The sequence below is a fragment of the Durio zibethinus genome, chromosome 12 (assembly GCF_047325235.1).
Source record: "Durio zibethinus cultivar Kanyao isolate XHJ-2024 chromosome 12, ASM4732523v1, whole genome shotgun sequence".
NCBI classification, from domain to species: domain Eukaryota; kingdom Viridiplantae; phylum Streptophyta; class Magnoliopsida; order Malvales; family Malvaceae; genus Durio; species Durio zibethinus.
Genome location: NC_143173.1, coordinates 3,922,748 through 3,940,499, shown reverse-complemented (window position 1 = coordinate 3,940,499; position 17,752 = coordinate 3,922,748). Strand labels below are relative to the sequence as shown.

The 17,752-nt window shown below is 34.1% G+C and overlaps 1 protein-coding gene across 6 annotated transcripts; it reads right to left on the bottom strand.

Annotated features, from left to right (window-relative positions):
• Positions 1–1,620: 1,620 nt before the first annotated feature.
• Positions 1,621–17,342, bottom strand: LOC111295969 (GPCR-type G protein 1). 6 transcript variants are annotated; one of them, XM_022889889.2, is made up of 15 exons: positions 16,954–17,342; positions 15,598–15,698; positions 15,025–15,132; positions 14,294–14,414; positions 12,244–12,373; positions 11,700–11,778; positions 10,541–10,629; positions 9,647–9,739; positions 7,600–7,626; positions 7,421–7,507; positions 6,161–6,232; positions 5,430–5,560; positions 3,374–3,538; positions 3,132–3,189; positions 1,621–1,863 (listed from the first exon to the last, which is right to left on the bottom strand). In XM_022889889.2, the coding sequence occupies exons 1-13, from the start codon at positions 17,166–17,168 to the stop codon at positions 3,385–3,387; spliced, it is 1,407 nt and encodes a 468-aa protein (XP_022745624.1). In that variant the 5' UTR covers positions 17,169–17,342; the 3' UTR covers positions 1,621–1,863; positions 3,132–3,189; positions 3,374–3,384. The 6 variants fall into 6 exon arrangements, with proteins under 6 accessions (XP_022745624.1, XP_022745625.1, XP_089625255.1 ...); XM_089769129.1 differs by lacking the exon at positions 1,621–1,863 and adding an exon at positions 2,067–2,485; XM_089769130.1 differs by lacking the exon at positions 1,621–1,863 and adding an exon at positions 2,067–2,445.
• Between the last annotated feature and the right edge of the window lie 410 nt (positions 17,343–17,752).

The window sequence follows — 17,752 nt, the reverse complement described above, 5'->3', positions numbered from 1 at the left end:
AGTATAGAACCTTACTCAAAATTATCCCCTTTGGGTTGATCTTGTATTGTCTACAAGGGAAAATCTTGTGTTGGTTCTGTCTCTAGCCTTCAATCATTTCTAATCCCTCTTTCTGTTAAAGGAATGGGGACCTTTTGCTCATCGTCTTGCAAGCTAAGTTCTTTGCAGAAAAAGTGGGTGTTGTCCTCACTTTCGGATTCATCATAAGGTATAAGTATGTTCTAAATTGTAAAGTTGTAATTTGCTAGACCTTCTCCTTCAGAGAGATTATTTCCTATTTCTAACCTGAAACCTGGCAGGAGTAAGTTGGTGGTTTCTAACATTCGATCATTGTTTCTCCTTTCCCCTATGGCACTACTGTCAGGTCGTTCTTCTCTTGTCTGTTCTTCAAACCTGCCTTTTGTAAAAACAATATCTCCATCTGGCAGTCCTATCCATCTGGGGATGTTATCAACTGGTTAGGTGAAGAGTTCTAGATGTTGTCTGCTATTTGTTGTGTCCATGAGTCGTTCTTTATTTTGAGCCATCTCTTCAAAAAGCTTATCCAGCTATCTCTACTGCTTCTCCCATTCCCTTTGTATATCAGACCGCATTGGTTCTGTTGATGAAAGTGGGTGTAACTCTGGGCTCTGTTCAACGGTAAAACTATCCTCTAGGATCTCGAACGTGTTTCCAAACTGCTGGATGTCTTCATTTTGTGCTTGTGGTTCTTGAGCCTCCGGAGATAGCTGCTCAGGGTCTAAAATCTGGGCTTCTGATTTCAATAGGATCTGCTTTCAATGGTTGATTCTCCATTTTGATGTGGGTTGCCCGCATATTATCATGCATACTTGGGATTCTTGTGGCATACTTAATAGTTGTTGTTCTATGAGTCCCTCTTTTGAAAAGTGCTCTTATACTGTTCCTGAAAAGGATATGTTGCAGATCATAACCAGTGTCTTAGCCAAATCTTTCAGAGATGCTTTCCATCTGTTCGTTAGTCATTCTTTCAATATCTGGATTTTGATGGGGACAATTTGGTTGTATGCGTCCAATGATACCACATCTTGCGCATACTTGCAGATTCTGTCATATCGGAACTCAAATCCACATCATGGCACCATCATCTCTTCTAATCATGCATCCTGCTATAAGTGGATGCCAAGGACAAATCCAAACTCTAGCTCTCATAAGTCGAATATTTCTCGAAATAACATTATCCCAATCAATAGCATTGACTTCACTAGTGATTTGATCGAATCTATTGGCCATTAACGGTTTTTGGTACTCAAGAGAGAGACCCTAAATCTGTGGCCAAATAGGTGTTTGAACTAGATTTATGAAGTTGAGGATCATATTTACATTTTGATTATTCAATAATTATGGATGTAAGTAATATTTGATTATGATTATGACTATAACTTGTACTTTTTATTTAAATGTAAAAAATGTAAAATTTTTGTAATTGATTCACGAGAATGTATGATTACTTAATAAATTTTTTTCTTATATTATTATTAATAATACGAAAATAATACATTATATTTATAATATTGATATGTGAATAACACATTATTAACCTTATATAGAGAAAACATACGGATTAACCTTTACAATAAGATCAAGGTGGAGGTTGTAAAAGATGGTAAACATTTAAGTTTTGCATACATGTTGAAAGAATTGGAATTTAATTGATGAATTAACAAATGTATTATCAACAGAAATAACTATCTTCCTTGCATCATAAACTATGCACAAAAATTATCGTAACGAAACTTTACCCTGGTGTTCTTCATCCTGAATATAGATCACCATAGACCCTCTTGGAGTGTGTTCAGTCTCAAGGGGTTTACAAAGTTTTTTTTTAGTAAGTAAATTTGCAACCTGCAAATAAGTGGCAATGATTCATTTTCTAGAAAGGAAAGGAAAAAAAAAGAAAAAAGAAAAAGAAGATGGAAAAATAACATGCATGAAGCGGTAAAACCATGCAACTATCAACTAACAGCAAATGTGGCGATGGTGAGCAAACAATGGTTGGCTAACTGTTACCATCTTGTTACAATCCCTTCATTGTTTAAACAAGAAACTAGATGAATAAATTTACTTTGATTCAGCTTTGCAGTAGTATATACAACATATCTAAGAAATTTTTGTTGAATCTAATGTAGGTATCCTGAAAAAAAGTTGTAAATAATATACTAGCCAGCATTTTAATTTTCTTAAAATTTGAGGCTTTTGCATTCTTGAACAGCAACACCACACAATGCTTATCTTAAAGATAGATCTAGAGCTGTTTAGCATGGCAATGGAAACCAACTCTTTCTCATGGCACCATCATTCATGGTAGTCCTGTTTCCTTCCTTGCAAGTTAAAGCACCCTCTCCCCTACCAGATCATTCTCTCTCTAAAAAGAAACTTGAAGTGCTTTTCCCTCTCTACAGCACAAGCCATCTTTCTCTTCGACAGCTGTTTATGGTTTTTGATGGGAAAAATTGGTGGTTATCAACTGACGTGTGACGTATGTGGAATGGGTTTAAAAAAGAACATATCAGTGAAGAGATTTTGTGCTGAGCAAAACTTGGTACGATCCAAATTAACCAGTGCAAGGCGGCACATGAAGCAAAACGGAAAAAATATGGTTGTATGTTATGCTTTTGTGAAAATTTGGCAAGTACCAACCAAAACCAACAGTGACGGTATGATATTAACAACAATGATCTTCAATAATTAACCAACAAAATAGGATGCTAATGGATTCCAATAGTATTTCAATGTTATGCTAGTGAAATTATCAGCTGCCGTTCAAGATTCTATGTTATGACTTTCCAAGCCAATCTCAATGATCACAGAACAACAATGTTTTAACATACATGAGATCTTAGTAGCAGCTGCCTATCAAGATGAGCTAGACAAAGTTTAAGCATAAAAAAGAAAGAGGGAACAAATAGTTTTTGGGCCCTAGGCAGATTACTCAGCTTTTAAATAATGAGCAATAACAATAATGACAGACTTAATTCCACACATATGAATATCAATTCAATTCAATTCAATTCAATTTAAAGAATGAAAAAGTGAAAATATGATTCACATATAAAAGGAATGAAGAGGCATCGAATGATATAAATAGCTTTGGAATTCATTCGTATTGGTACCTGGTTTTAGGCTCGAAACTGAATTGAGATTGTATAATAACGCTTTGTTGTGGCACATCTAAAACAAAGAAAACAGTCCAATAAGATGCATCTAGTATGAGAGAAGCAGGCGAGAAGTACCATTTCTTTTTTCCTCAGTAAATTGTGTTGCTTTGGCGGAAATAAAATTCTGTATTGGTGCACTCATGAAAAGGGAAAAGTTATGATGATGGAAATTAAGTGATATGTTGATGTTTACTTACATGATAATACATCAATCAATAGGATGTTTGTCAGCCTGGCGAGATGTATAATGTGCAGAAAGCAAAAGCAGAGAAAGGAATGCACTGGCCACAAAAATTGCATCAAACCATCGGTGGTAGAAGTCAAACTGAATATCTCCACCCAAAACATCCGTTATAATCAACCTGCCAATGGATACACATAGCTAAAAAGGATCCAGGTTTTAATGCGAATAATTTTAAGTTGTAGGTTTTAAACAATAAAAAATAAAAATAAGAGCCTGGTCCAATTTAAGTCCAAAAAGTTCATGCGAAAACTTGTCCACCATTTTGCAGTTCCTATACTGAGAAATTCAACCATGATAATAATGTAATTATATTGATTTAGATATGTCCAAAGACAACTACACAGAGAACAAGACCAAAAGGAACAAAGATAGAGTACATCGAGTAAAAGGTCCATTGAATCGTAAAAAAAATTTGATGTGGTTTATTACCCATGCAGATTATACTAAAACACATAAAACGAAGCTCCATATTTCCTGTGCCCTGCAGCTCTTAAAGGTTTGGTCAACCTTAAGTTTTTCTAGTTAGCAGGATAGCATATATTAAGGATCCAGAAGGCTTCATTTACTAACCTCTGAAAACAGTTCTACATAGTGAATCTAACACTCAAAGGCAAGTCTAATTAATTCTCTTTTAGGCAAATAAAACTTCATAAAATAGCTATCCAACGCACCTTTTCATTGTATGCAAAGACAAGAATACCAAGGTTGCATCAGCTTGACTTCCATGATGGTTAACTAAGAATGATGGGGGGTCCACCACATCACCTACCTGACAAGGAACATCCACTTTTACTCAGACAACCAGGCTTTTTTGATTAAGTGACCTTATTCATCCCTTTCTCCTCAGCCATTTTGAGTCATCTCTAATTATTCATTTCTATGTGTAACACAGCAAGACTAACTTCTGCACATAACTAACTTCATCTTCACCCATCTCCCATTTCTTCTCTCTTGTCTCGTGTTCTACTTTACCACAGCACCTACTGGCACATACCATTTATTTTTACTCAGAAGCCTAGCTGTTTGAATTAAGTGACCTTATCCATCCCCTTGTTTTCTGCCTTTTGAGTCATCTCTAGTTATCCATTCTGTGTAACACAGCAAGACTAACTTCTTTTCATTTCTTCTCGTCTTATGTCCTACTTTGCCAGAGCACCACTTGACACATAACATCTATGTTTACTCAGAAACCTAGCTTTTTGAATTAAGTGACCTTATCCATCCCCTTCAGCTTTTGAGTCATTTCTTTATCCATTCTGTGTAACACAGCAAGAATAACTTCTGCACAGCATTGCATTTTCACCCATTCTCTCATTTCTTCTCTCTTTTCTTGCATTCTAATTTATTGGTGATCTAATCATAAAGTGAATTCAAATTGCACAAGACCAGAGTTTCTGATCAAAGACTCGCCAAATCAAGGGGCTTAATATCATAGATTTAACTTTTTCCTCAACAATCTCTAAGGATGGCCCAGTTGCCAGAAAGGCTGCTCAGATATGACACAAAGGAGTAGTTATACCTGCTTTGGCTATACAGCTCTCAGCTAACTGCTTTATCTAAACAGCTCTCAGCAAAAATAGCATAGCAAGCATTTAATCTGATATCTCAATCCTAGGTTTCACTATTAGCCTTTGAAACTCGGATCTTATATGCAAATCAAGTATATTCAAATTAAAACTGGCATTTCATATGGTTTCTTACAGTACTATTTATCAATAATGAACTCACATCAATATAGAAAGATTTGATTCAAGAGAATTTTGCAGTAACACTATAGAGGTGAATACTATAAATTTGCTGAGAAAGTAAACAAAGTTTTGTGGATTCCAGAAACAACCATTTCACATTAATGATTAAAGAGCATTCTACATGCTTGACACTACATATTAACAATTTTCGTCCCTCTAGAAAGGATCTATAACAAAACATTCAGAAGAACTTTACAAACTGAGAAGAATTTTTTTCCTTAATAAGCAACACAAAAGATATATTAGTTGACATGGGCATACCTGTATTCATTCCTCAAACTTTTTCGTATCAGAAGAATTGAAGAAAGGAAATACATTCCCATAATTTCTGAAAGGAAAAGGACAACATTGCTGGAAGATCCACTACCAACTCTGGAAACTGCAAAGAAAAACTGCATGCAACCAAACATTAGAAGTTAAGCCGCAGAATACCAGACAATAGGAAACACATCCTGCTTCTAAAAGAAAGATGATTTCACTTTAAAATCAATGATGATAGGGCACACAGGTTGACATGATGCCATAAGCATGTATCAGTGCTCGTCATGCAAATAGTGATAAACTGAAGATAAAAAAGAAGAAGAAAAAACAACATTCTCCATAAGAAGAGGTAAATTGATACTAATAACAACAACAGCAATGAGTAAATGACCAATGACAATAATGACAGCCACAAAAGCTGCCAAGCTAGATAATCTTGCAATGCTAGCACGGTGTTAGGACATAGGACCAGCAAGGATGACCAGAAAAAATCCATACTTGATTGATTATATTCTGAAAGGTTTCAAAGTTGTCAATTAGCATCCAATGACTAAACATTTGTTAAAACAACAATGGACTCACAATGCTGACGCTTAAAGATTTTCAGACAAAATCAACTAGAAATAGCATAAGGTAACTAAAACAACTCAACTATAAGAAACATAAAACTAAAATAGCAGTGCACCTCCTTCCCCCTCCCCCAAAGCCCCACAAACAGAAGGCAAGATTACCTTCATTAGATTAGTTAAGAAACCCCGCACTGATATGGCAATTAGGATTCCGATAAACAGCAGGGAAATATACTGCAAACGAAAAACAGAAAAAATGTAAGAAAACAACCATCAACCCCAGCAAAGAGACTGTACATAGCAATTGCATTCATAGCTACTAAAAGTGTTATTAATAGAGTGAATACTGAAGGCAACAAGATGGTCATTTAACTTTTCCCAATCACAAAGTGCTAGAATTATTGGTGCCAACTGACATCTCAAGCCCAATCACCAAGCTTGGCATGTCATATTTTCACACAGCATGCTTTTACATTAAACCCCTCAAATATTGTTTTGGGTTTTCCTTTCCAGGTCAAGCACTAAATTAGTGAAGCATAATGTTGACAAACTTGCCGGATTGAAATACTGTAGCATACCAGTCCATACCATACTGGTTTAAGGCAGAAAGAAAAACGTGGCAACTTTATGATCTGATAATTGAATGTACTAGAACAGTGTAGAAACTGAAATGACACAAATATATTACTGCTGATCTTTAGAGAAACAGATATAATGCCACAATTATTGTTACTAATATTAACTAGGGAGGAAGCCCCCCCTCCCCCCAAACAACACCAAACTACATAAAGAGTTTTAAAACATTAATATAAAAGTCAAAACTTATTTATAAACACTAATACCATAGCAAAAGAATGTTTGCTAATTCAATCTTTGTGCAGAATATCTAAAAATGAATCAAGAGATAGGACTTTAACTGGCTCATTAAAAATCAGACTTATTCAGATAAATCCATCAGCAAGTAATATAATATATATTCAATATTTGGTCATGCACTTGAATGAACGAAATTTAGATCCTGTCTTGTATTTCAGAAACAACTCCAGCTGAAATTTTAAATACTTAAAATTTTTAACTAATTTCACTATAAGCAAGAATTGGGTAAAAGGTAGAGACTCTAACTTGGAGGTCTCAAGTTTGAAGGCTGAAACAGGAAATGTGGGATATAAGGGATGGGAAAGGGCATCGATGTGTCTCCATATGTATCAAAAGAAACAGAAAAAAATTTACTAAAAACTGTCCTCCCGAAAAATTAAAAACATGGAACTTCAAGCTTAGTCAAGTATAGGACAAAAACAGGAGGCGGAGAACATTTCAACACTTAAGTGGTGAGTTATAAGCATATGTTACACGCAACAACTTTGGGTACTTTAACATAGCTGCAGACTATCAATCTATTCAAGTGCAACACAATAGACTGACCTGTGATAGCAATGCAGCATCTATTCCAATGTCAAAAAACTGCAACAATATGGTAATTGACATTGTAACAGGGTCAACTGAACCAGCCTGCGAAAGAAACAGATATTATTGATATATACTGACTGTACAAAAAAAGGGAAAAAGATAAAAATAGCAGAGATCATTCAGAGATGAAATACCTCCTTGAAAACAACACTTTGCAAAGACTGCACCAAAACAACAGATCAATCAGGCACCATTTTCCACATTAAATCTTAAATCAGAAAAAAATTGAGAGTTGAGGAAAATTTGTGAGCAAAAGGATACTGAGATATCAGAAATTTCAGGATTTCAAAATTGAGCACCGAACTTTTAATGACCTAACCTGCCTCAGAACCCCTTAACATAAAAAGCAAATAAATATTTAAAGCTGTTATCCCAAATTCAGTGATAGAAAGTTGTTTAATTTGATCCATCTCAAGAATAAAGCGATGTAGTAAGTCCATGTTCCAGTGTCCTTTCCCACAATATTCTGATGGGATCAAATCCTAACCTTGGAAATCAACAATGCAACCTTCAAAAATTTTGATACACAAACACCTGAAAAAAGATTAGAGGCATTCTACAGTCCAATAAAAGGTCTGATTTTGGGTATTGTGCTAGGTTAAAGTCAAGTAAAGATGATTAGCCTTCTTAACAATCATGGAGATCAAGGGAGCAAACAAAATGAACTTTCAGACCAAGATTAAATAAACAGTATACCAGAGGAATTCTTAACTGAAAATTAGGGCGACCAGAGGAGCAAGAAAAATTAATTTTCAAACCAAGATTAAATAGGCTATCAAAGGCAAATTGGTGAGCATAAGTCATGAGATTTTAGGTGGTTCAAACAATGTAAGAAAGGATGAAAATAAATCTTAAAAGTCAGGCTTCAGCTTTCTAGGAACTTTTCATTGAAGAATATTTCTAAAATCTCACTTAAAGGGAGGAAGTTTTAAGATTTTATTCAGATATCATCACCCAGTTATAGCACCATGAAAATGAGGCCTGGTAAATTGGGAATTGTAATAGTAATAACACTTTTGCTAAACTAACCACTTGTAAGACTTGAACACACGCTATCTCACTTGTTGGCCCGTGAACTTTGCTGATGCAGTTTACATGGCACTAGTGTAAATATGGTGGCCTCTTTTGGGAGTTTCTATTTGCTTTCACCAACTAGCAAGCAGTCTCAAGCTGCTTGAAAAAGGGAATGTGGGATCCTAAATTTTAACACAAAATCAAGTACTTTTCTATAAATTTTTATTTTATTCTATTTCATTTCTAGAAGGGGATTCTTTTTTTTCTTAAAAAAATAGATGTTCTTCCAATTAAAATAAAAAGCTATACAAGTATGTTTGAAATAATTCACTTATAATTGACACGTTGTTATAAAGCCATCATGTACCCATTTTTCTCAAAAATTTTTTGAGAAATACTCAATTCAAACTTAGTTTGGACACAAAATGAATCAATCACTGATCTATGCTCTTCTTCCTATTCTCAAATGCAAGGGTTGCAAATGTTTTGGAGGACTTTTCGACTTTGGCCTAAATGTAGGCTACTTGAGTAAAAGGTTCAATAGAGCTTTTATTGGCATAAAAAGCCTCATCACATCTTGTAATTATCCATTGATATTGTTTTATTATTTCCCTTTGTTAAAGCAGTGGTTGCATAATTTTGTTCTATCATTTTGATAGTATAACCTTCAACAATAGAATTGAAGTTAAATGATTTTGAAATATAAATCTTCATAAGTTATTTAAAGGAACTTGTAAGATGTGCAAATACTGTCTCATATCTAATAAAAGATAAAGTCTCCCTACAACAAGGAAAAGTAAAGGCTTCCAAAAGTAGCAACAAAAGGAAATCCTACAGACAAATTGCAACTCAATTGAATCACTCAGAATATAATTAAGTAGAATTGCATAAAGTCTAAACTCCAAAAATCATCGAGTATCCATGAAATCAAAAGGATTATGAACTTTTAGCACATTACAGGAATTAGGGCTCATTTCCGTTACATGATTGCTGTAGACCTATGGTTGGGCCTCTTGTCAGGCATGTCAGCTTTTTTCTAATCTTAATGATTGTTACCTTCATCATATTTCTTTATAAATGACATCTCATTTTCAGGCCACTAAATTTTACTATTTACTTGAACTTAATCGTGTAGCAAAGGAAAGTAAAAATTCATTGGTCATATACCTTAATCATTTTGTATACACAATAAACTGAACCTGCATAGCCAAGCAAATTCTGCAAATGGCCCCTCCATGTTCGCGAATAAGCAGCAGCCTCCTGCAAAATATAAAAAAGAAGACTGAGCATTGCTTTTACTGAAACAAATCTAAAAGAGAAAGCAAAGAGGAAACATCCATTTTAAATAACTACAGTAGCCGTACACGACTAACTACGCCAATTAGCAGCTAAGATATCAATTTTCATTAAAGAAACAAAAAACATGTCTACAAAACAAACTTCTGAAAGGAAATAAATAACTTGCATTAAAAAGGCATTATAATTTATATGTTAAGTACAAATTCTAACTCCACAAAGCAATTGAGGTCCATCAAGATAGTATAATTGTACATCTTCTGTGAGCAGATCATCACAGGTAGCCAGTATTGTGACAACCCCATGTACTAAAATAGTTAACATGGACTAGAAATTCAAACAATAACAAACTATAAAGAGAACGAAAAAAAAATATATATATATATATTTTTGGCTACCATTCTGTTAATATCAATCTCTTTTTCTGTTTCTCCACATCTTTCTGGTTTAATGCATGGTAAACCTTGTACATGAGAACAGTCCATTACAACAATTTTCAAGACAAATAATAGAAAATGTGACAGCGTAATATCACATGTAAATTTGATTTCAACTCTAGCTAGCTCTAAGGCATAACTCCGCCACCTATAAAATTGGTTTTAAAGTGGCCCTTATGAAAGTAATGGATGTGACTAAGTCTAAGCCTTCATTCATTTACACTTTGAACGATTTAGAAGACCTTAAGAGACGGTATTGACCTCTAGGTCAAAGGCCCACAATCATGATTAATATAGTTAGAATACAAGTGTAGAGCCAAAGGCAAACCTTAGCTTGCCGGAGCTCATAGATTTCCAGGAATAGTTGCTTTGAAAGCTCTTCCAAACCTTGAACCTCAGCATCCAAGATTCTAATATCTGCAAAGAAAGAAGATAAACCACTTCATTGATTCGAAAAGATTGAACCAGAAGTATTTATACCTCTCAAATGTAGAAGTCAAATGCTAACGTAAAACAGTGTAAAAAAACATCTTTGTAAGCTTACATAAGTTACATCAAAACAAAGTAGCAAAGCCACTGCAAGACACCGAATACATCAGAAACACTATGTGAAAACATAACATTAGTAAATCTAAATCGGCAATTCAGACCATCCACAAAAACTTGAAATTTTGAGTTCAATGTTTTTAACACAATAAAGCTGAAGGCCATTTTCAAAACCAATTTAAACCCAGAAAGTTCAGCAACAACTTTTCTTTTCCTGATGCTTATAGCTAATCCATCTTATCCTTTGGTACCAGAGCTAATGCTTAAGGGCAAGATTAATCTCTAAGAGTCCTGTGCAAAATAGACTTCTGCCTTTACACTAGAACAGTAGAACTTGCATTCTATGCTTGAAACACCTTTCTAAGCTGTGGATAACTTGTTAGTTTTCAGCATGCCAAAAATACGGTTAATTGCACCAAAACTACTAGGAAAACAATACTGCATATTTCTTCTTTAGTTCATTCTTACACAATCTACAATCTCACAGTTGATGTGTAATAGCTATAGAATATTCAATGTGCAAGAAGTGCCATGGCACATGCAAACATCACAAAAATATAATCTATCCAATGTTTATAGTAAAGATGGAGGAGGTCAAAATCCAATTAAAAAAGAAAAGTGTGACATATGAATGCATATTCCTTCACTGGTTTAATGATCAAAATATCAACACATAAGCCCATTGCCATCATTAATTAAAAAATGATGTATCCAAAGTTGACACTATTAGATGATAGTCGAGGTCCTAAAAAGTATGATTATCCAAGAAGAAATTCTAAGAACTTTATTGAGGCAACCAAAAAATAAAATAAAAGGAAAAACATAAAAAAAAGGCCTACTAAGACAGATTTTATCTAGAACATACCACATCACAGGTTCATTATTATAGGGAATTTTACAGCATATGACTATATGTTGAAGATGAGAAAAAGAATGCAGACCTTGCTCCTTCTGATCATCTTGCACTGAACGTACAACTGTGCCTACAATCCTTTTGAAGAAGGATCCGGCCTTTAAGTTCTGAAAGATACATCTTTAATTAGCCAATATATATTTATATAGGAACTATAATCAAAGTCAATTCCACGACTTGAAAAATACTTAAATTTTAGGGTCATTTATAAATATATATATATATATATTGAAAAAAAAAAAAAACAATGGCAAGAAATAAAGAAACACACCAGACAAGAACAACAACATGGCAAACAAGTATAATGCATGTAAAATGACTTTTGGCACCATGATATGATCCACTGTGGTAGAACGTGCCAAACCAAATTCAGCCTTGATGGCATTTAAAACCAATGGAATTAGCTTAAAGAAGAACACTATAAATGCATTTTGTGTTTATCTCCATCTTAGCTGCAAATTATGCTTCGCTCATAACCTTACATATTTTCTATGGGGGGTCATAAAAGACCTCAATCCACAACATTGCATCAATTTCAAAGCATTAAGATAAAAGGAGCAAGATCAGTAAACCTCGTCAGATCCTTGAACTCGTTCCATCTCCTTTTGACAAAGAATGATTTTCTTTTTCTTTGCAACACAAGTCTCAATCGATTGCATTAGTTGCCTCTCCAATGCCTTAATCTCTGATTCCTCAATCTCTCTGCCACATTTACAGGCACAAATACATAAGAAATCAAAGTCATCCAGATGCATTGAAACAGACATGATACAAAGAAAACTAAATTCGCCAGAAAAGGCAGCTTTAATCTGTCTATCAGTGTCAATAAAGTACCAGTATCAGCTTTCAGAACACTATAAGATACATTTGAATCTTCTACTCTTTATATGATTATACCAAAACTACAAACTCCAAGCTTTAAAGGGAAAAAAAATGGTCAGCAATCCCTTCACATTGCATGCGTGGTTTACAGGCTTAGCCATGAGAACTAGATCCAAAGTTGGCTTGTGCAAACTGTTACCATGTTACTTTCTACATTTATCAAAATATGAAAGGCTGACAATCATGACATTCACCCCTAAAGACATATACAGCCAATACCTGTTAAGGACCATGCTTGTGATACCTTGCATAGATAGAAATTTTATAATATATTTTACTTTAGTGATTCTATAAAATGTTATCATATAAGAGGTACATCTAAGAGTTTAGCGGGCTATTCACAAGGTTTCTTCTGTTTCTAGGCTCAATTTATCATATAATCAACCTCATTCAGTTTAACATTCAACCTTTAACATAACATTCGAGTATATGAATCAAGGGCAGCATCCATTCATATGATAGTACAGACAGACTGTTACATGTATTTTCCAAGTAAAGAAGCTGGATATCAACACACATATTTTAAAGCTGCATACTCAGCAACTCAACAGATCTTTTTGCAATCATTTAGAGGTTTTTTTTTTTTTGGCCAAACCATTCGTTTAGAGTTGGCAAAGTATCTTTTACAACCATTTAGTTTATCCAAGAACATAGTTGTTCATATCATTCCTGAAAATATTTCTGTAGTTGCAATTATTTGAGAGCATACAATTATGTCTTCTTGTTCAAGTTCTGGAGAGCACTTGAGAGGTTGCAATTATTTTCTTTTTCTTCTTCTTCCTACTTATTATAGCAATAAACATTCTAAACACCCAAAACATTAATTTTCCAACATTTAGATAGACCTTTTCCTCTTGCTGCACCACAAAAGTCAAATTCCCAGATATGTTTTCCAACCATTTTCATTGCATTGTATGTAAACTTTAAAAAAAAAAAAGGAGAGAGAAAGAATCTACCTTTACTTTGCAATTAAATTCCAAAAATTAAAGTAATTAATCTCAGTAATGTTCCCATAAAATCTTCACCTATTCAAACTTCATATTTAACTCTAAATCTCTACACTCGTGCATCTGAAAAATTGAAGTCCCAATTTCAGCAAGAGAATTCAAGTACATCCATCTCAGGCTTCTTCTCCTCAGCCATAATCTTAAATAAGTGAAACCTCCAACTTCTTACAGCTGAACTTTTGTCAAGCCATAACATGTTCATTCTTGACCAGCCAATCCTTGGACATCACACAAAATTACCAAGCTTTCTTACCTTGGAGACATAGTATGGCTTTCTCTGAAAGTCTTCGATTATAAGCACACCACTCTATCTTAATCCACCTTGGCTAAACCTCAAGCCAAGAAAATATCTCTCCTGCATTTATTGGTCAACTCTGTAACTACTACCGTGGTTTTCCTCTTATCCAATCCTCAAGCACTTTTCATCAGTAACTAAGCAAAAATATACATGATGCCATTATTATGTTCAAGGACATCCTATCTTTCTGGAATTGCTTCCAAATAATCATTGGAAGATCACATAAATCAAAGACAATGTAAAAGAACTAAGGTTGAACACAAAGTTATTATCAAACAAAATACCAAGCAAGCAATGAAAAAAATGTGGAAAATGATATTCTAAATACAGTAGAGGGGTAATGGTTATTTAATATGAAGCATGCAGGAATAAAACTCTGTTTAACTATCCTGCATCCAAAAACCAAGAAATCAGACAATCAGTACATGTCAATACCTGATGAAGAGTGACAAATAGCTGTATGGCAAGTTTACGGCACCAAAACCAGATAGGACAGCCATGACAGTTACTCCAACAACACCAATTCGACTGACCAATTGAGGCATTGTGAAGAAACCTGAAAAATAAAAATCAGGAGCTAATATTTCTGAAACACTTGCATAAAAGATGTATGCTTAAAGTTAAAAGGAGACTTTTTTTTTTGTGCTGATATATTAAAATTAAATCATTATCCTTTAATCCAGGTTACTTACAACCTGCTAGAAAATCCAGTTTTTGGCCTCAGATTATTGCCACATAGAAGCATAATCTTCAAAAGAGCTAAGAAATACAAAAATGCAAAGGATGTGACTGATCTCCTTGCCTTATCCACAACACAAAATCTTACTGTAGTGTTTTGTAATTGAAACCTCCAGACCTATCATAAATTTCTCTTTGGCCTCCAAAACCATAAAATAAATTCCAATCACATCATCCAGCTAATATTCCAGGAATACAGCGGCCAAATTTACTCCACTACCATCTAGTTATAAATTCTCCAATCTTTAAGCTAAGTCCCAAAAAATTTTCAGGTGTCGTTCTCAGATAATTAAGATTAAGGTAAAAGATTGAAACCAAATCCAATCAGAATAAAAGAAGAGAAATTTGTTAACAAAACATGGTGAGTTTGTGCCTGTGCATGCGAGACAGATTGAAACTATGAACTTAGATAAATGGAAATCAAAAACCTTTGTCAGGAGAGGGCATGGGAAAGTGAATGCCCATGCGCCAAAAAGCATAGAGAAAAGCCAACAAGAATAGAATAGCTCCCAATCCAGCCCGCTCCTTCCTCACACCTGAGATGAACATCTAGAAAATGTTAGGCCTAAAAGATAAGAATTGAACGCATCTAAAGAAGTTATTTGTTTTATCTTTCACAACTTGCATTTAGGCCTCAGAAATTTCACTCACAATATTGCCAAATATATAGGCTCCAAGTGACTACTTTAAAAACACTCTTAACTACTTTTGCAGATCCATCTAAGCTCAGAACTCAATTGTGTGAAAAAGACATATAAATCAATCATAAAAACAAAATATATTCACCATTCTAGGGTGACGTAACTGATTGAGAATGATTTTCATATTTAAGAATGCAGACATTTATATTTGGGGGAAGGAGACACAGCATAGTTCTCAAAAATGTTAATACCTCAACATTAACTCTCACAAGAGAAATAACAAATCATAGAAAACAATTCTAGATTATAAAAGAAAGTTGAAGTTAAAAGAATTCAATTAGCATTTAGGAAAAAACTCACCACTGTTGCAAAGCATCAAGTAGCAATGGTAATAAGGCAACATGAAAACTAGTAGCAAAATCAAACAGAATAGATCAACCTTCCAGTTTACCAATCTTGCCCTATCAACAAAAGGGAAAATGCGAGTTAACAATAAGACTTATGACTTCAAATAAGCAATCAGAAGGAAAGCAAGACTTAAAGTTAGATGCTAAAAAATGGTAGCAAAAAGTAAAATGAAGCGAAGTGAAAGGACATAATAGACACACACAAGAACTAGCGGCAAAAAGGTCAGTATTACTCTTTTTTTTTCTTCTTGAGATGAAAATGACATCCTGGAGACATCCCTAGTGGCACAATTAATTAAGTTAATGCGTAAAACCACCCTAGAGAGGATTAACAAAATGTAGAACAAAAGAAGCACAAACCAATAATAGTAATTTCTCCAGAACAACAAAAATAAAAAACTTAATATTCAGAAGTCTGATGTACTTCATAATCTTATGACTTTAGAAAAGGGGACTTCTAATAAATTAAATACACGATTTCACATTTCAAAGAGGATCAATTTATTAGAAATTACCCTTTGGACAGAAGATTAAGCTCAGTAGTTGCATTAACACCAATACCATCAAAATCAACTCTAAGAACACACCTTTTCCATCTCACATTCTCTTCCAAGAAACTAAATATCACATATACATAGAGGTGACTTAGTTACAAATAAAGATTCACAAATGTAAAAGCCATGCCCTACAGATTTTCTAACAAAGACAAACAACCACACCAATCTTCTGAAAGCAAATAAAAAAATATGAAAGAAGAAACTAATAACTCAATATGCAAAGTACATTCAGCAGTCTCCAAGAGTTGAATTTGTACCAAACAACCAGGAAAAATGCTCATATAGCCACTCATCAGATTTCAATTCAACTCACTTTTTTCCTTTCACAAAGCAACCAAAAGAGAAACCTAAAACCCACATAACTAGAAACACTCTAAATCACTAAACATAAATGGAAAGTTAACTCCTAGTAAAGCACGAATCACACATGATAAGTTTTAATTGTTAAAATAAATCCAAAACTATCAAAAACCCAATTTTCAAAAATCCTAGCCATTCCCACTTCTCAATAATAAATTCCCCAAAAGAGCCTCTATATGCACACTTACTCATATATATTCAACTTCGTTTCCTTTATTTACAAAGCAAAACCCATAAAATAATTACACTGACAACCCCTAAACATATATAGAAATCTAGTTAACTCCTAAAAAAACCAAAATTAGACTAAACTAACAAAAACCCAATTTCCACAACAACAAAAAGAAAATGCAAAGACCCGCACCGAGAGAGAGAGAAAGGGCGACTCTTACTCTCTGGAGAGAACGGGGATGATCTCGAAAAGAACGAGCTGGAGAAGGTTACAAGAGAAAGCGAATACAATGCTGAAAATGATTTGAACCAAAGCTCTTTTTTCCTCGTACTCTTTGTAAAGTCTTCGGTTTAAGAACCAAAGACCTGTCCATCCTAGAAGAACTAGCGATCCCATAACCACCATTCCTTCGTAGATCGCCCATCCCCAACCCATCTTTTTTCGAACTTTTGTTGATCTCTACTCGAAATCCTTTGCTCTGTCTTGTCTTCTAGAATTTCTCTCTGGTGTTTTTATGTTGCTGATATGGTGTAGTTTCCTTAGGAATGTGAAGGACACTACGTTTCGTTTGGAAGCGCATTTCACTGATGAAATGAGACGTCTTCTTTTGGTTTCTTTTTTTTTTTTTTTTTTTTTTGAATTGATTTTTTAGGAAGAATTACAAAGTGAAGCAGTAAAATAGAAATATTTAATGACTATGGTATTGAAAAAAGATATTTATGAGAAATTGCTCTTACTATATTGCCTACCGATTAATGGACTTGTTCCTTTCTTGTTTTTGTTTTAGAGTTGTACATTATTGTTGGTATTTTCAGTGAGGATGATATAGAGGTTGAGATGGGATTGATTTAGATAATTGTTTATAGTATTTTGAGTGAGGATGAGTTGGATGATGATTTGGAGGTTGAGATAAGACTAGCCTAGACTTGTAGTAGGAAAGTATTGTTCAAGGGTGTTGGAGTTTGTTTTTTGAGGTGCATTTTGATGTTTAAGTCAATTAAATGTCTTAAGATTTTTTG

Bases quoted from the DNA above. Each gene is read 5' to 3' on its own strand.
- LOC111295969 (XM_022889889.2), bottom strand. From the start codon at position 17,168: ATGGGTTGGGGATGGGCGATCTACGAAGGAATGGTGGTTATGGGATCG. The intron at 15,133-15,597 runs GTGAGTTTTTTC...TGTTCATCTCAG, and splicing joins CTTGATGCTTTGCAACAGTG to GTGTGAGGAAGGAGCGGGCT. The intron at 9,740-10,540 runs GTTTGCCTTTGG...TATATTTTGCAG, and splicing joins ATGAGCTCCGGCAAGCTAAG to GAGGCTGCTGCTTATTCGCG.